This window comes from Sturnus vulgaris, chromosome 4, assembly GCF_052056855.1.
Source record: "Sturnus vulgaris isolate bStuVul1 chromosome 4, bStuVul1.hap1, whole genome shotgun sequence".
Classification (NCBI taxonomy): domain Eukaryota; kingdom Metazoa; phylum Chordata; class Aves; order Passeriformes; family Sturnidae; genus Sturnus; species Sturnus vulgaris.
Window position 1 is genome coordinate 43,116,494 of NC_142246.1, and position 21,587 is coordinate 43,138,080.

General features: G+C 38.6%; 1 protein-coding gene across 4 annotated transcripts in view; it reads right to left on the bottom strand.

Moving 5' to 3' along the window:
- Nucleotides 1-1,703: 1,703 nt before the first annotated feature.
- TMEM131L (transmembrane 131 like) overlaps nucleotides 1,704-21,587 on the bottom strand; it is a 78,702-nt gene continuing 58,818 nt past the window's right edge. For 3 of the 4 annotated variants that reach the window (XM_014890306.2, XM_014890308.2, XM_088163687.1), the window contains 16 exons: nucleotides 20,800-20,942; nucleotides 20,044-20,186; nucleotides 19,529-19,715; nucleotides 18,977-19,162; nucleotides 17,970-18,119; nucleotides 16,805-17,421; nucleotides 14,975-15,129; nucleotides 13,580-13,707; nucleotides 11,944-12,101; nucleotides 10,935-11,120; nucleotides 9,819-9,897; nucleotides 8,695-8,780; nucleotides 6,728-6,848; nucleotides 4,569-4,657; nucleotides 3,608-3,750; nucleotides 1,704-2,116 (listed from right to left, as the gene is read on the bottom strand). In XM_014890306.2, the coding sequence (XP_014745792.1) occupies nucleotides 1,838-2,116; nucleotides 3,608-3,750; nucleotides 4,569-4,657; nucleotides 6,728-6,848; nucleotides 8,695-8,780; nucleotides 9,819-9,897; nucleotides 10,935-11,120; nucleotides 11,944-12,101; nucleotides 13,580-13,707; nucleotides 14,975-15,129; nucleotides 16,805-17,421; nucleotides 17,970-18,119; nucleotides 18,977-19,162; nucleotides 19,529-19,715; nucleotides 20,044-20,186; nucleotides 20,800-20,942 (2,850 nt within the window). In that variant the 3' untranslated portion in view covers nucleotides 1,704-1,837. The remainder of the gene's footprint in view (nucleotides 2,117-3,607; nucleotides 3,751-4,568; nucleotides 4,658-6,727; nucleotides 6,849-8,694; nucleotides 8,781-9,818; nucleotides 9,898-10,934; nucleotides 11,121-11,943; nucleotides 12,102-13,579; nucleotides 13,708-14,974; nucleotides 15,130-16,804; nucleotides 17,422-17,969; nucleotides 18,120-18,976; nucleotides 19,163-19,528; nucleotides 19,716-20,043; nucleotides 20,187-20,799; nucleotides 20,943-21,587) is intronic. The other variant, XM_014890304.2, reaches the window with a different exon arrangement.

The following is a 21,587-nucleotide window of genomic DNA, read 5'->3' on the forward strand; positions in this document are numbered from 1 at the left end:
ATTGAAACCAAAGGAAGGCTTTGTAGCACCTTCCACATAAGCAATTAGAGAATCTAAATGCAGCAGCTTTTGAGTTTCCAAACCAGTCCCTGACTACCTTCTGAGCTAAGCCAAACACACGTGGAACCGTAGCTGGCAGGATAACTTTCAACAAAGCTTATTTTGCAGGAAATGCTGATTTACTGAAACAAACCTTTTGCAGAAATGCACTGTTTCTACTAAAATATTTCAAGCCCTGGGATGGCATTTCTGGATGAAACCAGCAAGATAAAGGAGCTGGTCTGATAGCTCCGCAATGTGGTGACACTAGCCAAAATTTAGGTCTGAAAGCTCAGATTACTGAGTAGCCTTGCATGCCTTTCCTGCTCTGCCTTTGAATAAAAACAAATAAATTCTTGATTTCTTATTGTCAAACAGAGCTCTTGTTTTCCCGTCACTCTGTGAGCAAGGGGCAAGAGGAAATAAAGTAGCAAAAAGTAAGGACTCTGCTCAAGCTCGCAGAATCCTCAAAATAGTGTCTGGTCCCTGGTGGTCTCCAGTCTGACCTCTCATGAGGAGGACGTACCACCTCCACTACAGCAGGTCACATGTGACTTCATTCAGCCATGCCATGAATATGAAGCAGAGTTCTGTTCACCTGTTGAGGTACCTGTTTCTCCTGCAGCATCACCCTCCATGGGAAGTCATTCTTCCTCATGTTCAACCTCCCATGTGGCAATTCATGACCACTGCCACTTGCCATAATGCCTGTAGCCACCACAACACAGAATTTGGTTCTGCCACGTCTATGGCTCTTCTTAAAGCAAGAATGTTGTACAAGGCTGCTACTGGATCCACCTTCACTCTCTTCAGGCCTGACAAATGCCCTTGTCCCACGGACATCTCTGAACCTAAGGGATGCCTCCCCCTTCTTTTGATGTCCAGACACACTCTGCCATGCAGAAGAAAAGGCTCTACCAAGAAGGGTAAGCAGAGACGCCTTGCATGATGGCCTGAGTCCTGGCATGGGTGGCAGCACTTCCTCAGCTACCTTTCCCACTACAGAGTTTTAAGTCTCCTGACATAAGCCAGCACACTATCATTCTGTTTTGGAGAGTGGTGTGAATTCTGCTCTTAAAGAAATATTTATTTCAGTCCAAGTTTTGGCATTTTAAACAGGTGCAATGAAATGCACTGAAAATGCTACTGGAACATGAAGGCTAAAAATAAAAACAAAAAATTCCAGGAGTCACTCACTCAGGAAGAAAAGTTCCTGGAAGAAATGTGCACTCACCCACACAGCACAAGCACAACACTGTCCAAGTGACAGCCTGCATTTTGAACCCAGATAAACAAGCCACAATTCAGCTTTTTTCCTACTGCCAGAAGTCTGCACCAATGAACAACTATACCAGCACTAGAAGTAGCACCATTTGGAAACTCTCTGATCTGCATCAATAGATAGGTCCCCAGTTACTATTTAGTACAGATGCAATCACTTATGGGCCTAAGTTTCTACCTACAACTGCTAAACCACTCCTAGTTTATACCACAGAATGTAAACTTCAGAAGGAACATGTGCAGTACAGGTGCATGGGTGCTCTTACGGACTAATACTGTCTTAATCACAATAAAAAATTTGAATTTTAAATTTATAGCCTTCACCTGATAATAACAGCATCCTGAGTATGCTGTGCTTTTTAAAATGCACTGAATGCTCAGACTTCAGTAAAAAAAATTTATTTTCAATATAAAAGTGCCAAAATATTCACCAACATTGTAATCTATTCAGCAACCAGCTTACTCTAGTAATCAAAATTGCAAGCATCTTTATTCACATTTTTTAATCAAATTTCTTTCACACGTTTCCACAATAACCCGAGTCCCTTGAAAGTGGGAAATTTGCATTTCGATTGGCTGCTGTAGTCCATATGTCCAAGTTCATGTAGGCACGGAAAGGGTTAAACCTCGGATAGTATTCCTGCTTACACATAACTGCCTGGTTCTCGACATGGGTTGAATGTTGAGTCGTGGCACTGATGGGGCAGCAGCTTTCATAAACATCACTCTGAGGTGCCCAGATGGAACCAAAAAGTCCAGACATTGGAGACAAGCTTCGGGTGCTTGAGAGGTAGGGCTGCAGAGCAAGATAAAACCAGCATGGGAAACTGAAACATGGACGATTTGCCAAAGAAAATCTGGAAATGCTAAGTACTAAATGGGAAGGAGGAAGCAGTATTTATACAGAAACTCAAGAAATCCACAAGTAGAAAATTACACAGAAGTTTACAAAGAAACATGGCTGCCAAAAATATTACAGCAGAATTAATTCGTGTGTGTGTTTAGAGTCCCTTCACTGAATGAAGCCACATGAGCTCCTCCCTGCATGTCACAGATAATACTCTAACAACAATATACTACTCAGTTCTGGTCAGACTGTTGAGGAAAATAGAAGAGAAATAGAAGACACACAAAGATCACCATGCGTACTTTGAGAGTTAAAATTAAAAGAGAAGGGCGCCTAGAAATGACAAGAAAAGGGCTGAAGTATGTGTCAGTCCAGAAAGACTGTGCATGCTGGGAGCAGAAAGAGATATTCAGTGTGAAAAATAAGACTATAATTGGAAGCTAGGGAATTTAGTTAGAAAATTTTGAAAGCTTATAAAGAACTTCCTGGAGAGCTAGATGTGTTAGTCTGCAGGGAAATCTCTCAGCAAAGGTCATGGAAATCTTGGACTTTTAAAACTGAATGAAACATTGAAATGTATTGTGGAGAAAAGCTCTCCAGGGAAATGAACTGAATTATCTAATGCGTTTTCCAATCTCTACCTTCTGTGTTTCCTGGCATTCCTGGATAAAATATGAAATAAAGCCATGTTTATTTTAGGAAAAAGTCTTCTACCAGCTTTGCCACTGTTTAACACAGAAGATTTTCATCTTTACAGTTGAAAATATTTCTTGCTTTATTTGTTTAGTTTTATTCAAAATAAACCTACAGCAAAGGAAAAAAAAATCAAAATTCTAAAATAGAGGATTTTGAAATATGAGCAGAAGAGAAGACGGTTACAATTAGAGACCACCTTGAACTGAAGTTACTACACTGCACTATGGGACGACATAAATATGACTAGTCTGGAGTACAACAGGTAAAAGTCAGGATTCTGAAATCTGCACAAATCCATCTTAAATCACTGGGATTTCCTACAAAAAAACCCCTCTGTCAAAGTCACTGAGAGCAGCTGTCCATTCAGCTCTTCAATTTTCAAATCGCTCTGGGTTTTGCTGTCAGCACTTTTTGGGTTTTACTCTCAACTGGACACATTGATTTTGATAGAAAAAAAGTCTCAGTAGACTACATAAGCCCAAAATGTTTTTCCATATGTAAGATGATTTTAGTCCATTTTCAGACAAAAGGATCATCTTAAAATTTTGCAGACAAGGTCAGTAACATCCTTGACAAACAGTTAGGGAAAACCTGGGCTACCAATGCCAGCACTAAACACATACATCAGGCTACTTAGAAGATTCATGAAAAACATGCAAGCAACAGATTGGGAAAAGACAGGAATACACTAGGAAGGCTTTCAAGGAGCACGCAAAGGCAGTGCCTCACAGTGACAATACTCACTGTGGAGTTGACATAACTGGCAGGCTCCCAGGCAGGTGGCATGCTGGGAGCAGCATTCCAGGTGGAGGGACAGTTCTGGTCAATGAAGGCTGTATTCTGCACTGCTGTAGTACCTGGGAAGCCACTAGGGTAGTTCATGTTTTCTGCAATTTATAAAATCAGGAAGACAAACTAAGGCTTTTGCAACATAAAACACTACTAACATTTCGGTGGAGGAATGCTGAATCTTATTGAGAGTGACCCAGGCTGGGACTGACCTAATCCTTCAGTGACTTCACACAGTGTCAGGGTAGCACAGCAGCGAAGCGTATCAATTTCTGTTAACAGGACTACCAGTCTGTATTAGAGATTCTCTAATAAATTGTTATCATGAGGACAGAATAAAGACTTGGCAATCCCTCTACTGGAGAGCAGAGTCTTTATTTGATTGTGCATGGTAGAACCTCCCCAGGCCTTACCACCACCATGTCTCAACTCTAAGCACCCAAGGGATCAGCCTGGGGATACTGCAGTCTGACCTTTAATTATTACTTAGGTAGGTAATGCTAAAGAATTCTAGAATGCTGCCAGCGTGCTTTCTAAGCCAAGAAACTCTAGTCAGGAAAGACTGGTCACAAGAGGCCTTGTATTTCACACACTGGAAGGCAGAAGCCTGCCAGAGGGGAAACAAAGATTGTACAAAGATATGTTTAATACTGTAGGAACAAGCATTTCTCTCTATTCCCTCTGAGAGTCCTGCATACTGCCTTTTCAGGCTTAATAACTCTTTACAAAGGCCAATCTTCTCATCCACCACATGCAGTCATTGTTTATTACTACAGAGCACTCAGCTGGAAAACATGAAATCCACTTAAGCTATGAACACCCATGTGTGTGTATAAACCAGCTCAGCCTTTTGTTCCATAAAAGGTGAGAGGAAAATAACCATACTCTGTGATAATTAAGCTTTATTTCATCTTACCTTCTGGGAAAGTACCATATTCATTCATCTCGAGTGGACAATACATGTTGGAAAACTGGCTGTCACAAGCTGCATTCCAGTCAATGAAGCTGTCTCAAGAAAAAGAAAAATCTGCAGTCAGAAACAATTGCAGAACTTCTGAAAATTATTTGGAAATACTTATTTAATGTAAAACTGTTGGATGCAAAATGCCTGTAACTGATCAAAAGGCTTTTCACATTCCACTTGTCAATTTTGCCACTACATAAATCACAGCAATTTCTCTCACAGAGCTCTTTTTCCTCTGAGAAAATGAACTTTTAATGATGCTACCAGAATCCTGCAATGCCTAACAGGGTTCAACTTTCTTCCCCATAAAAAGAAAATAACAGTACTTCTTCCCCACAATCATGGATAATGTGATTTGAGGTGGCAGAAGACATAATACATTTGAATGCTTGAGAATAGCAATTAAAATGGAGATTTCTATTTTCCCAACCAAATGTGCTAAAGTTCTGTGAAACAGTGCATTTTCTAAGCTACACATAGATTTCTAGGGGTTACACTTCTTTAATTGAAATAATTTCAGAATTTCAAAAACATTTTTTCGAAAGTATTCCTGAAGACACGTCAGCAGTAAAACAGGCCCTGCTATGCAGCAAGTTTGAAGTAGTCCAACTCTGGATCTAGTCTGTACAAGGTAGGCATATAAAAGGATTTCATATGAAGCTGCCCTACTTCAATTTCACTGTTCAGCCAAGCAGCTATCTTAAGTTATCAGTACTAAAGATCAATAAATAATTGTATGGATGTGCATGCATTTTTGCATGTGAAGTCCAAATCGAGATAGGTACATGAAAGCAGTCGCAGAATGGGTATGGCTGGAAGGGACCACAGTGGGTCATCTGGTCCAGCCTCCCTGCTCAAGCAAGGCCATCCCAGAGCACATGGCACTAGACTGTGGCCAGACAGTTCCTGAATATCTCCAGTGAGGGAGACTCCACATCCTCTCTACATCATCTATTCTGGTGTGCTGTCACCTGCACAGTAAAGAAGTTCTTCCTCATATTCAGATAGAATTTCCTGTGCCTCAGTTTCTGCCCACTGCCTCTTGTCCTATTGTTTGGCACCACCGAGCAGAGCCTGGCTCCATCCTCTTGACACCCTCCCTTGCAGATACTGACAGACATTGATGAGATCCCCTCTCAGTCTTCTCTTCTCGAGGCTGAACTCTTCTCGAGGCCCAGCTGCCTCAGCCTTTCCTTGTAAGAGATGTTCCAGACCATTAAACAACTTTGTAGCTCTTTTCTGGACATGCTCCAGGAGCTCCCTATCTCTGCTGCACTGACTGTGGAGTCCAGAACTGGACACAGTGCTACAGAGGTGCCACATCAGGGCTGAGCAGAGGGGCAGGATCACCTCCCTTGCCCTGCTGGAATTGCTCTTCCTAATGTACCTGAGGATACCACAGAACTTCCTGGCCACAAGGAAGGTGCTGGCTCAGGGACAGCTTGTTGTGCACAAGGACCCCCACATCCTTCTCCCATTATTTTGGATGACAGGATACAACTTGAACCTCTCACTGCTGTGTAGTGGCAGAGTATTTCTGCTCACTAGTTTGTGCACATCTTTCATTACTAAAATTTGCTGTGTGAGCAGCGTAAAATACAAGAATTAATCAAGTTCATTTCTACAGAAAGATCAACCCAAATATCCACAGAACTTGAAACATACCAACTTGTATCCCTAAACCACCTTCATACTGGAATATTTGTCTTTATAACAATGTCTGTTCCTGCCATTTAACTAAGTACATACTGCATAACACACCATGTGGCATACACAAGCTATGCATTTAGCAAGGTTCCAAAGCCAGGCCCTCTGCCTGCAAAAGAAGTGAAAGGAATCAATATCTTTCCAAAAAGTATTTAATTAAATTTGAAAAAAGTTCTAGAATATCTACACATGAGCAGGGACAGCAGTGAATTTGTCTTAGTAAAATTAATCATGATGTACTCATGGAAGAGCATTAACAACTAGAACTAAGACTGAAGTGGCAGAAAGCCTTTTATTTTAACTATCATCTGCCTTTACAAATATTCTGAGTAAAGTACAGTCCTCTGCATTATAGAAGCCTAAACAAAGCATTGTCTGTACCTTTTACACAAAACATAACTTGCCTGTTGTGGACAGAGGGGGTTTCTTGAATCATGCACGGTATATTATTCTCAAGGTTGTAGTTCAAACTGTTTGTCACGCAGACTGGCTGGGCAGGCCACAAGTCTCCTGTTGGGTAAAGACCTAAAAAAGGAAAGGGGAATGAAACGCAGAGTAACAGGAAGCAGACTCCGCAGATTCTGTCACACTGACAACTTTATTCTCAGATCCCAAATAAGGACTGTCTGCTAGACGAAAAAAATCCAAAGTTACTAAGTAATTTTTTTTGGCGATGAAGGCCTGTCTTTAAGCGCATCTCAAAATTCCTTTTTTTAAAAAAAAGATATATTTAAGAGTTGAACTGAGAAACTGGAATTCAACAAAAAGGGGCAAGAAATTCCTACTGAGGGTCCTTACGTGTTCAGCTGCCAGTGCCAAGGTGGCACACTTCCACACTTCCAGGACAGACAGCAGGGATGCAATCCCCACTGGCCTCCTTGTCCCCACCTCTCAGTCAGTAACCATCTCTGAAGTCCAGTGATACAAATACAGCAGGAACAGGGTCAGGTTTCTGATAGACTGGAGCCATTCCCGACCAGACAATTTGTGAACTCATTAAATGCTGTGTATAGCCCCTAGGGCAGATATGCATTGTGCTGCTCTTCATGGAATGAGTGTCCTGACTGCCCACAGATATTTGGTTCCTATCAACTCTATGAGAACTGGCAGCTGAAGTAAAGCAAAAGTCCAATGATCAGCGTTCATGAGACAATGATTGCAAAGTTGGCTCTATTTCATTATTTCACATGATACATATTAATATTGCTACCATGGAAGAAGGTTAATCAGCATTTATATCCTATCAGCAGAAGGACAGGAAATGCTGCTGCCCAAAAAAACGTGTTCTGACTAGCTTTCAAACTTCAGCTCACCATGCAGGATGATGCCTTTTATGAATCCCACTCAAAAGCCTAATATTACTTCCCTCTGAGATACAAACAACGAAAACTCAAAAATTTTAACAGTGCTACTTGTTGGTTTCCTGGGGTATTTTTTTCTCTCATATTTACATATATATGTACACAAGCAACACGACAGGACTGCTGGAGCAGCTGTCTTGAAGCTTTATTCCATCACAATCATCAGCCTCATTTTACAGACCCAAGCAAGGGAGATGGAAACAACTTCAGCTGCTTAACAACAGCAGACGAAGTTCTCTTTGTTACAAAGTCTTTTAATAACTTTCTAGCCAATAGCATAATATTAAAAGCTGACAAGTGTTTGCTTAGGCCAATTAATAAAGCTGCATGTATATCTTGCTTTGAACAATGCTTGCTTGTAAATAGCTTAAAACAATGGATAAAACTTCATTATTAAGCTTGCATATTTCTACTATCTTACTTAGCATATTTTCCTAAGGCCTATCTCTATACAGCTCATAGCCCTATTGTTTCTTGTCCTTGCATCTTCAGCACTCTCGCATTTCTCCATCCTGAGATTTGCTTTCACACAGCTTTCTGAGAGTCTTGTAGCTTTTCTATTTCCCACAGCTACACAACCTCGCTCATTATTGCTTTCAAAGTGAGCAAGTTGCAACTGTGGAAATTTAGAGAGAAAAACAGTCATGTTTGATTTGATGCCAAGCTTCACCTTAACACAGCAAGCAGTGCTCTTGGTCTCCCAGCTGCATTGCTTCTGGACATTAATCTGTGCAAAGCAAGAAGATGAAAAAAAGAAAGAATACCTAGAACATGAGTTGAAAGCTAAATGCTATCTTCACACAGAGAAGATGCAGCAAAAATCATCAAGGTTATAAGCAAAAACTGTCAAGGTTTTAAGCCTTCATTTGCTAACTTTGCAGGTAACTTGCTTAGAGGCAAGTCAAGTTCTAGTAACAATGTGTCTATCAAGTTGGCGCATGCGTTATTAGCAACACCACTAAAACTGCTTGACAAAGTGTGAAAAAATAGCTTCAATTGTTAATACTGACCTTTATTCTTGTCAGGATCCGCAGCTATGTCAGTGAAATTGGGACATAAGGTTTCAGGATACTGGGGAATGCTGTTCACGTCTCTGCTGAATGAAAAGAAAATTTAATTTTTTAAGTCTCATAATCCAAACTATTTCAAAGGAAATATAGAGATGTAAAAAACATTCTAATGACTATTGTGATTGTTATTGCTTTCCCACTTGAATTTCCTATTTCTGAATTACCACTGTGCAATTTTTAAACTTTTTTTTCCCAATTAAAAGCCACCTAATTATCACACATGCAAAATGAATACAATTAATACACCTTAATTACCCCATTTTTATTATCCGACTATCAACCTATTGAAAATTAATTCAACTCTCTTCTCTAAAAGCTCTTCTCTAAAACTGGGAAACAAGCTATAGTTCATGAAGATCAGTAGGACCTCTTAGAATGTTTAAACAACTTTCAGGTAAGTTTACTTTTATGTCCATGAGGACACATAGACACACATGAGCATGAATCTGAAATTCATCCAAACCCATCAAAGAAGCTAGTCAAAATTAATAAAAGGAAACTTTTTCAAGCACCAGAATCCCAAAGGAAAAGAACTGGATTATTTCTCCTATTGAAACAGAGAGTGATGAATAAGAAGTGAAATGAGGATTCATTATAATAAAAATTGTAGATGCTATCTCTACTACAGTAAAGAGGGAGAAAAGAATGTGGGGGAGGGAGGAATCAATTTTCATGCTGCATATACTAGGAGAACATTATTCCCATTAAAAGAATAACATCAACTTGAAAGTCTTATTCCCACCTTAAAAAAAAAACAACACCACGACTTTAATACAACTAAGCAGTAATGAAAATGTAGTAAGTTGCTAGGATCTGGAAGAAGTGAAAGTGGAAAACCAATTTCCATTTTTTTTCCATTTGGAAGTTTTTGTTGTACTTCTGCAGCACAATCAATTTGCTTATATATTTTAATGTACTGAAGAAGATTCTTCTTCCAACTACTAAGTATAATCAGATGATCATAAAAAATTACAAGATAACAGGTAGGTATTTTTATCAAACTGAGACAAGAGTTCAAGTTGGTGTTTTCTTTAATGACTTACAACTGTAGATTCAATTTTTACCTGGTATTGCAGATGTTATGAGACAGATTTAGAGTGATAGGAGTTTCAGATGGAAAATCATTTTGTGAAATAGTCTCTCCTAAAGAAAAGAATGACTGTGAAAATCAAAGATCCTTAAAAAAAGAAGTATGCACAGAAAATACATACACACACAAGAACAGAATCATCAATGGTGTTAAGTTTCCTCTCACACTGGATTATCACTAACTGCATCAATTTCAAGGCATGCTACCTAGGTCCATAGTCTTAACATGTATGATTTAGAAGTGATTACCACAGTCTTAATGGAGAGGTTCCTAGTTACTATCAAATTAGGTCTAAATTTAGAATTATTTATTTTGTGTTTTTTAAGAGGCATTATAATTTCAAGCCATATACACATGATTTGTTATCTATCAGATCACAGGTTCAGACAGATCACACACTATCATTTAGGAATGCAAAGTTTTAAACATACAGAAATACACATGAAAGTTTCTGCATATTTTTAAATAATTCAAACCATCTTTTTGCAGGTACCCAAAGCTGGGTTTGCTGGTGTCACTTCAGCACTTTCAAATTTACTTCTTGCGCCACATCACTCTGGATAATTATGGCAGTGAGCTTCAACTACTTCAGTGATATTCAGGTATTCGGGAATTGCAGTAATGAACCACAGCTCCCATTTTTCACACTAGTTAAGTGGTTCAGGTATTCTGGCTACTTATGCCTCAAATACACCTATCCAAACCCAGCATCCTGAGATCTGAACTGCTTTCACACATTCCTCATTTGTGCATTACTTAAATAGTTTTAATGCTTAAAAACAAAAGATAATGTGATGAAACAAACTCGAAGGCAGAAATTGCTTTGGCTAATGACTCTCAGTTCTCCCATCCTTCCATGACAACTAACTGTGCATACTACTCATTGAGGAGCCTGACAGTCATCTTCATCTCCATGAAACTTGTGGCACTTCCGGTCAAATACAAAGTTCTTTACATCTCTCTTTGTGTGTCTAAGAGGTGCTCTACAAAAGACAAGTTATGTGCCCCACGCCTTGGCAGGCCTTTCCATTCAGCAGGAAGGCTAAAACTCTGCCCACTACTGTGAAGAGATGCTCTTTGCAAAACTTACGGGATGGAAGAAAATGCCTGGTAGTTATCATTGGCTTTTTATCTCCATCTGAACTGCTGGTACTGCTCCAGCTACCCCAGCTCCCACGACTTGCACGAACACTTCCTGATGAACTTCCACAATCTGAGCTTGAATCAGAACAAAACTTCTCCAAACACTTCTTTTTGGACCACTGATAAAAGTTTTCTAAAGAAGTTGGGAAAAAACAAAAAATCAACACAACATTTAAGAAGGCTTTGTCGGGGAAAAGTAATCTGAATCATTAATTTACATGGATTCTCTGAATTTACTGATGAGAGAGAGAATAATATTTACTAGTAGCTCCAGTAACTAAATCAGCCCCTAATACAAGGAGGTTCCGACCCACATGATATCCTAGTAAAACGAATGCAAGTGAGGATACAGTGCTGCTATAGGTAAGAGGTTGAAAGAGGAAGTGCACACTGTCCTTTGAAATGCATATTAATACTCCAAACATATCCTGGCTGTAGGCCAGGATGCAACATGCATACTAAGAGCAAGGACAAAATGTTGCAAGTAATTAAATCTTAAGTGATAGATTCTCTTTTTTTATTATCTCATCAGACATGCAAAGGACAATCCTATAGAAATTGATATCCTTCTTCAGATCTCCTCTTCCCTGAAGTCAGGGAGAACAGATGATTAAAATCCTGATGGAAAGGCAAGAAACAAGTACCCAAGCTAGTGGTGTTTTTTAAAAGTGATACAGTTGCTTCAGTTATTAATACTGGCTTTCTTTTGAACACAAAAGCAGTCTGTCTTTCCTTCACCAAGAACTGATGGATCATTGCTTCAGACTGATTCATTTTCTGGTTTGCATCACCAACCAACCCCATGGAGAAGCATACTGCATCATACCAGTCCCGTCATCTTTGCGTCAGGGTTCAAAAAGGAGAAAAGTACAGGTCTCTCAAGTAAGGAATGCTCTACTGCCACAAAATCCACATTGTGTTTCTTTGCCCACTGTAAGACAAGTAAGATTGTATACCTTTTTCTCCCTGTATGGACAAGCTCCCAGCTTTTTGGTCTGCTTTACAATTTTCCCCGTTACTCTGAGGACACCAGGCTTTCATTCCAATATTCACTCTCAGATCCGGCCTTTCAAATTCACTGCACATGTGCTTCAACTCACTCTGCTCAGCGACCCTAATAGAACCACACCCAAAAAATATGTTTGCATTTTACATTTTATCTACATTTTTCCTTTTCAGGCATTAAACACTTCAACTCACACAGCTATCAAAGCAAATTGCAGGGGAAGCAACAGGTTTGGGAGTCTTATTCTTCAACTTTACAGAAAACTAAAAAACCTTCCTCAAAATGCAATATCCTACCACACATACTACTTCTCAGGAGGAGAGGCAAAATGACGTGCATATTTAACTCCATTCTCTAATGCACTCGGCAGAAGGCAATCAGACATTACAGTGGTAAGCACAGTCTAGCAGTATATGAAAATCTAGACACAAAGAAAAATGTGCCCTGTGTTCATTTCACTGACATAACTATACCTAGACTAAAATCACATCCAAAGCAGTCTTAAATTTTTGCTAATAAAAGTGAAATGGGATGTCTGCATCCAATATCATAATCAGAGAGCACTAAGGAAAAATGATTAAAAGTTGTCAAATTTTTGCAGAAATGGAATGGTTCCATCTTAACTCAGAAAGTAGGAACGGCTGAATTGGTTTAAGGAACAGACACTGAACTTCAGTACTTCACCGCTTGTTCTTTATCCTTCCTACCTACAAAGGTGTGCATCCAGCAAAGATTTACACATGTACTGACTTCCCAAAAAATGAATAGAAATTTGTGTACAATGAGTTATAACAGCCCTTTCAGATCTACAAACTCCTTTTAAAATCCACTGACCTCAACAGAAGCACTCGCAATAAAAAATTAAGTCTGTGAAGTCTTTGTAGGATTGTAACCTTAATTCAAAGGGCTGGGGGAGGGGAAGGAGTAGGATTTTCTCCTCAGAAGTGTTTCTATTCTAGTAGCAGTTCGTAACTAGTATTTTTTAATAATCCAAACAACTTAAATTTAAAACATATAAAAAATATTTAAAAGTAATTTACAACTGACTTTAAAATGCATTAAAACAATGCTCAGGAGGAAAAAAAAGTAACTTTCCACAGTGCTCACTCAATATTCTTTTAGAATCTAGTGCTGCTCTAGCCTTTTTAATCATTACAGCAAAAATGCAAGCCGCTGTCTCATCTCTACACATTTGTCTTCCAAAATTAGTACAGCACAATTTTATTTTCCTTTTTTCATTGAAGAGAATACACAACTGGAACTTCTCCACACGATACACAAGCGGAAGGAAGCTAATCATCTAAACTTCAGAGACAGCACATTCCAGACTCTAACAGAGAGTTACCACTGCTATGCAATAATGGGCTGCACCTATATACATGCAAATTTACAAATAGAACATTTTAAAATTTTTTGTTTTGCTGGTGATACTTAGTACTCCACATTCCTAAAAATAAATGCTCGGGCCAGGATTAAAGGGTGTTTATTTAAATAGATAAAGCAAGTCTGCCTAATGTACTAAGCAAACCTGCAGAAACATTACAGCAACTCTGGGTTTCTTCATGATTTGGTGAGGTAATACATACCTTGTAGATATATTTGCATTCTTCTTCTTATTATTTTTCCTAGATGTTCTATTTCTATTCCAATTAATATTTGGTGCATTTCCTTCCTTTTTCTCCTGAGGTTTCTTCTTCCTATATGCATCTTCTTGCTAAAGGCAAAAATACATACATTATAAATGAACTTAATTCAGTCAGTGAATTCCATTGGATTTTTCTAAGTAAATTCCTCTGGACAAAATGACCTGACCCAAATGCATAGTTATTTCATGATTTAGTGGCTTTCCACAGCACATCCTCTTTCCAGCATCATCAATTAAACCAGCCTTTCCAAGACTCTGTCCACAACGACAGCAAGAGATGATGAGAGAGAAATTTTTGAATTCCCAAACTTAGCATTTTCCCTGTCATAGCATCTAGCTCTTGACTTTCAGGGAAATTAAAAAACGGAGGGAGAAAAGTAAAGCAGTCAATTAAATTCCCAATGTGCTAAAAACAAAAAACATCTGCCAGATTTATGATCAGCTGGTGTGCAAGTTCAGCAGCAATAAATCCTCCCTTTCCTCAGCAGCTGGAGGGGGTGGGAGAAGGCATTCATTTGAATTACAGTTGCGGAAATTACAGACTCAGTTACCAACAAATACTAGTAATTTAAAAAAATGCAAGAAACAAACTGAGCACCATCAGCCACTCATGGAAAGAAGTTTGTAACAGTTCCCAAAGCAAGACTAGACCATGTCTTTTCTGACATATTCTCTAAGCAATGTAAGCAATTCTTCCTTACACTGTTTTGCCATGGGATTTCTATCCATTAGACAGAATACAAACATAATCCAGATTCTCAGGTTTACTAATTGCCTGATTAAGTCCTTTTAGTGTTTTATGCTGCCTGCAACATAGGTGCAGTCTGATGTGTTTATCATACCCAGAAATCAGGGTGAAGAATGATCCTTCTCAGCAACTTCACAATCCGCTAAAGGACTTCTGCCTGCTGTGCTCTCAAATGCAAGTTTCTGATGCAAAGCCCCGGGTTTGGAGCACAGGCCCACAAATGAAGGCTGATATGCCCACCTCCCCTCTAGAGAATGTTCCTATGTCATTAGTGTAGCTCATAGTCGGCATTAGATTCCAGTATGCTTGTGCCTGCTCTGACAGTAACAATCTTTGGCTGTGATATGGCTGTTTTGATTTTGACCCAAACTGTTCACCATTCCAAAAAGCAGCATTAATACACAACGGATGTGGGACAACACATCTGCATAGTTCCTCATTCACTCATACTGTACTGATTTACAGTATTTTAGATCTGTGACATAGTAGTCTGTACATACACATACATACCTGCATGTGCATATTTACGTACATAAACTATAAAAAGATAATTTTAAATTTGAAAAGCAGAAAGATCACAATACAAACCTCAGAAGAAGTAATCTCCTCTTTTGCACAGCATGGAGTCTCTTCCTTAGGTCCCGTATTAATCTCTTTCTCTGCAGAAGGCTTTAGGTTGATCTGCTTTTTGAAAGTCTCACAGTTTTCTGTTTCATTCCTGAGAGGCACTTGCTGGTTATTCCCTACAATTAAACAATAACGACAGTTTACATGGGAAGTGAAGAGGCTCCCAGTCATAACCACATACCTTTCTTTAAAAACAGCCTTGTGTTGCTTTCCAAGGTGCTAGGAGACTAATAACTAGGTTCATGACACCGAAAATTTCAAAATCAAAAGCTAATGCTGTGTAAAAATTCTTACAGCAGTTGCAAAAAGTACTTTTGTGTTGGTTCATGGTCATGAGCACACCACTCCCAGTGCATGCACAGATTACACAAGTCCTGCTCATCCCACCTGAATTTGAGCTATTTGGGGCTCAGCAATGGGTCTGCAAGGTAGAGTCTGAAGCTAGAGAACAGTGGGCTAAAAAACAGAGGAAAAAACCCTGCAAGCTGAGTGGGAAGAAAAAACAGCCTTTACTTGGTGCTTGACAAGAGTACAGACAGGGTTGGTTCTCTGCATTCACTGTGAAGACAAAGAGATGTCATCCTTTCTTTAGCATGAGTTCCACATTAAAAATTCTTTTACTTGAGAGGCTTGTGAGGAAGAATTATTTTGATCTAAGAGTCCAAAAGATGACGGCTTCAAGAGGAAGCCTGCTTCAACAACTAGCTGAGCTGCTCAGCTGAGTCACATTCCCCTGCCTGGGCCAGGACAGGACACGACAGAATTAACTTTGCCTCTGACAGGTTCCAGGTACCTCAGAGAGTTGCACTATATCCATAGTGATCTGCTGCCGAGGCTCTCAGCTGCTCTGAGTGAGAAATGTCATCACTTACTGAACTGAACTGGCCTTCTCAACTGTCCAGTTGAGATTTTTACAGTTACCTACCAACCAACTACAATATCCCAGCTCTGAGTCAGACACCATCTCCCCTCTGGATCAGGCAGCCGTGAGGACTGCAGAAGGAGCACATGTGAATGAAACACTAGGCAAGGGAGACTGCCAGAGCTCTAAAGAATGCTCTGTTACTCTCCAGCATACAAACATGTGAGTACCCGAGGTCCTGGCAAATGCCAGTTTTCACCATTCAATTACTTTGCCAAGTGTCTCAGTAAAGTCAAGCTTCCAGAGGATGCATTCTCCTATCCTGCATTTGATTTCTCAAAATTTAAAATTTTGAATTGTGAAGCTAAGAGGTAAGACTGCCCAGGCAGCTTAGCCCCACAATTTCAAAAACAGAAAAGATAAAAAATACAGCTATGCAATTACTAAGGAAAATACTGATTTGCAGATTCCTACACAATAAAAGTTCACATTATCCTGATGTTAGGGTTTTTTTTGTGTGTGGCTTTATCAAAGAGGTTATGAATGTCTTCTTCTGAATGTGCTTGCTTAGTGATTCAAGCAAGTGATTCACCGCATTTTCAATGGACATGAAAATAGCAAACTGGGATCCTTCTGGATATCTGACAAGGGCAATTTGTGTATTTTAAGCAGATCTATGACATCCATTATTTTAACAGTTAAAATGCTACAGCAACAAGCTTGAAATCTGTAAACCAAGCAAATTTATGATTTAGGAAACAACTTCAAATGTAAGCTGCTTCCTTAGGAATGTAAACAGACAAATCACAGTGAATGCATAAGAAATACCACATTCCTTTGTCCCACAAAAGACAAAATCCCGATCACAGTGAACTCATCAAAAGATTTCACTTAGTAATTTAGACTGATAGAATTTGAGAAAAAATTACCACTAATTTTCCTAGAAATTTCTCGCAGTTCTGGCTGTTGTTGGAGTGAATTTCTGGACAAGTGACTTTCAGGCAGCTTCTTGGACATCTTCACAGAACAGAACTCCTGTTCTTCGAGCTCAACTAGATTTTCTGAAGCTTTAAGGTTAGTTTCCTTAGGAAACATACATGTTTGAAGATCTTCCTTCAGATCACATTCTGAAGAAGTATTTTTAATGAGAACTGTATTTTTCAGTGTACTTTCTTCTTCACCCAGAAAGTCTTCTGGAAGAGTTAAGTTATTGTTAATGTTTATGCCATTTGCATATTTCAGAGTTACCCAGTTCTCACTGACATCATCAGTGCAAATGTCCTTTTTTGGTGCTGAGATCTGGTTCTCTGCAATCTGATTCTGCTTCTCATCAGCTGCTGCAGTGGCACTGCCAGCTGCTATGTTTGGCTTCTGCTTACTGTAGTAAACTGAACATTTGTGTTTCTTCTGAGAGTGGCTGTAGGTCGCAGGACTTCTCTTTGTTGCACTCTGACTTCGGCTGGAAGAAGTGCCTATAGACAGGAAGCCCTTCCCTTTACCTTTATCTGAGGGACTATAGGAATCTACAAATGTCTTGCAGCTTCCCCTGGAGAAAAAAAAAATATTGACTTTTTCTTTTTCTTTACAAAGCCATCATGAATCGTTTTATGAGATATCATTGTAAGAAAAGAAAGAGAGGCATATTCACAAGCCATGAAATTTAAGCCTTTAAGTCTTCAATTTATCATACCAGCTAAGCATATTCTGATTTCAGTGAGAACTGAGCAAGACTCTAAGTATTTGCTCAGACTTCCAATACATTTGCATGCTTCAGTGAGTAAGTGCCTAACTGACCACTCAAGAGGGTCAGATTGAGAATCACCAATGTATTTTCCATTCTTTCCATGACTGCCATACATCATGTATCCTTTATTTTCATCACACAATTTTTATCTTATGCATTACTGGGAATAGTCAAGATTAATAACCTCCTGAGTTCCTCCATTCCTCCTGGATTGAGGTGGAAGTTCTCTAAAAGAGGCTGCTTGGAACACTATCTCCTTTAAATCAGCCCACAGCAATATCAGAATACAGACAGAACGCATCATTCCACAATAAAGAGGGTAGAAAAGAAGAAAAAAAAAGTATTTTTACTTGTAGGAATCAGAGCTGATTACGTCAACAGAGTTGCTGTTCTGCTGTGGCGAAGCACTTGGATTTGGCCTCTGTCTTGATTTCATGAACTCTGCTAGAATATACTGGGCTTGCTGGAAGGCTATCAGAATCACTCCAAGCAGGGACAAACTGCCAAAGAAAACAATAGATACCGGTGTCTACAACTTTCAGGAATATTCAGTGAGTTAAAAAGCTTCTAACAAGATACTCTTTTCAAATATTTTGCTAGTAAATTCTAAGTAAAAAGACAAGAAACTAAAATACAGCTTTAAAAGTGATAGTTGTAATAGTATTTTCTTTTCCTTTTTTCCTTGTAGCCCTTACTAGTTATTAGTTCTAGAAAATAACTCAGTCATGAACTTTACAAAGAAAAAATAGAACAAAGAAAAAGTTCATTCTAAAAGAGATACTCCTCAATTTGAAGATAATTTAGAAGTAACTGTGTTCTAGTGAGTCTTACATCATATCAAAATATGATACCTATCTGCCTGCTATTCATTCATGATAGTCATTGTCATTATTTTGGTATTTATTAAATACTGTCTCTTTCTTTTCCTAGAGAAAACGCTGGCATAAAATGAGCTACAAATGCCAAAGGCTTCTGAACTAAAAATGTAGATACAAAATGTCCTCTCTCTCCATAGTGTATTAATGGCATCAAACATATACGGATCAAAACAAAAATCCTTCTAATTCATCAAACCGCTTTCTCAATCACACAGTGTAAATTTTGTTAGCAGGAAAATAGAATGAAAAATTCCTGTTTTTTCAGATACCTGTAGTCTTCTGTTGCATCTAGAACCAGGCTAAGTGGTCACTGCTGTTGCTTCATTTGTGCTCTGTTTTCAGTGTCCAAACTATGCAAGCAGGAGCAGTGTGCATGGGGATCTCAGTCAGGGATGCATCAGCACATGTGTGTTATCACCATGACAGTTACATACATTGCATCTTGTAGGAACTCTAGGGTGCTGTGAGGAAAGCCTTACCTAACAAAGAGGACAGTGAGCCTCCAGAAAGACTCTTCCCAGCTGGGTCCTGGCACCACATCCGCACACAGTGGTAACAGATGGTGAGGAAGAGTCACGTTGAGTGTGAAGTGGAACTCCAAATCAGCAGCAGTCACCAGTGTGAGCTCACGGATTACCCATGAAGATGTAAAGTCAGGAGTGAATCTGTCAGGAAAAACATAGGTGGTGTTACTTTTTCATTGTTGGGCTGAATTTTATTTTCTGAAATCACACTGATACTAAAAATACAATTAATATGACGACAACAACAATAATAAGTATGAAAACTAATTTAATAATATTTACCAATAATTTAATAGTATTCTTAAAATTACTAAAATATTACATCATTATTAATATGAATTAACTTATTTCTCTAATAATAACACTTAATATTATCCTGAGGGAAATGCTTACTCAATTTCTATTCAAAATTTTGTGTGTAGTATGCTTTTGGAGTGTCTGTTTCTGAATTTAATTATTTCAAATTTCCACTTCAGTTATTTTGTCAACAAATTTGTCAGTGCTTACACAATGCTGATTTCTCGTGATGAGTTCTGAGCCAGGAAAAATTCCTGACAGTCTAACACTTCAAATCCATATCCTTGACAACTGTAACCATTGATTTTCATTGATGAAATTGTTATAGGAAGAGGCCCAATATTCTCTACTTTGAAGTTCTTCGTAATGGATAGAATTTGCTTGCTGTCTTTAAGTTCTTAAAGGAAAAGAAAGAGAGCAATTATTTTAACAGTGCATAAAATTATTTTCTTACATTCATAAATAAATTGCTATTTTTACTTACAATTGAATTTTTTTAAATCCATAAATAATTGAGATTTAATACAGACTGTTCTGCAGTAGTGTATTTCTAAAACTTTTAACTAATTTCAGTCCAAGTTTTGACAAAACAGAATCTTCACTTCTCATGGCCAAGCTGTTCAGCTTCTATCATTCTGTTTATGTTACATTAATGTTCTGTACCAGTACCAGTGCAGAGCAAAGCAGCCAGCTGCACAACGAGAGACCTGAGTCTCCTTACTCACGTCGTCTGCAGTCCATTAGTGTAGCTTCTGGCACCTTAAATCGAAGGGATCCTCCTGCACCAGGGAGTCTTCCCCCTACTTTAAGCAATTCTTTGGCTCCAAAGCCTTCTACATTGACCACATCCAGGACAGTTAAGTTGTTTCTGCCATAAAATAAAAATCAAACAATCAGCCACTAAAGCACAAATTAAGTTTGCAAAATCATGGCTTTGTTCTCTAGGTGCCAAACCAAGACAACAGTGTTTCAGTAACAAAATCAGTGGCCAAACCTGGACAGGTTTCCCCTAAACAGAAACAGGATCACTCCAGAACCACTAGTGAATTTCACACAGTGAAGGAGCAAGTTTAGCAACTAGTTCCACTAGGTAACAACTGTGCCACCTAGTAAAAATGGTTTCTTCTTCAATAAACTCCCTTTTCCTACAAAGGTAACCAATGTTTGGCTGCATAAAAGACTCACTGGATCCATAACTCCTATCATTATATAGTCAGGTTGAAAATAGCAAAGCTATGCAATGTGTTTCTCTCTTAACTCAATACTGCCTCAGTATAGTCACATGCATTTTATAATGCTCTGACCACATATCAAGAAAATTTATGATTGAGACACAGGCACAAACACACTTCAAGCAATTTTTACTAAACCAGAGGTATCTGACTTTCAAATTTTGACCATTTGTCTATGTGCCAGGACTTTGCAAATTCATTTTTACATTGAGTTCCTTGATTCTCACTTTCAACTAAAACTTGGCTTACCTGATTAAAATAAGGGAAGCAACTCTTTTGTAGTCAAGAGGTGTAAAAATTACACCAACTTTTCTGGTTTCCAGTGGCTGTAAACTTAACCAAAGCATCTCAGAACTGCACTTCTTGCTGATTAGGTCCTCTTGATGTGCATTCTGTTAAACAAAAAATGCACTTCTTACTCACATGTGTTTAAAACGTGTGTTTAAAGATGTCAATAAAGAATGCACTGTATCACTACTTAGCACCACCTACAATATATTTGGCAAGGTGCAGAAACTGCTAACTAACTTGTTATACCAAAGTCTTTCCTTTTGACAACATAAAATACCAGATAAGATTGTTTATTTGAGCAAAAGTTCATATTGCTGAACTTATTATGAGGAATGTATTACTTTATTATTTAAAACGGCTTTTATTTGCCTAGATGGAAAAGAAATAGTGTCTTTCATATTCAAGGAATCCTGAAACACTTCACAACACAAGAACTGACAGTGTACTGATTGCACAGGGAAATGTGGCAATCATTATACCCTCAGCATATGACTTACAACTTGATTGAAGTGAAAAAGGGACTGCTGGAAAATATGCTGATCATTTGAGTCACTGGAAAGAAGCCAAACAGAATTCTCTACTATGTTAATTGAAAACCAGAACTACTAAAAGTTCACTTACTCTGGAAATAACACAATTTTTTTATAATACTGTTGTTTACTCTTTCTGCCTTTGAAAAATGAAACTAACCCTGTAACTTGCTCTTCCAGAATTGGGGGTCTCCTCTTAGAAAAGGGTGATCAGAT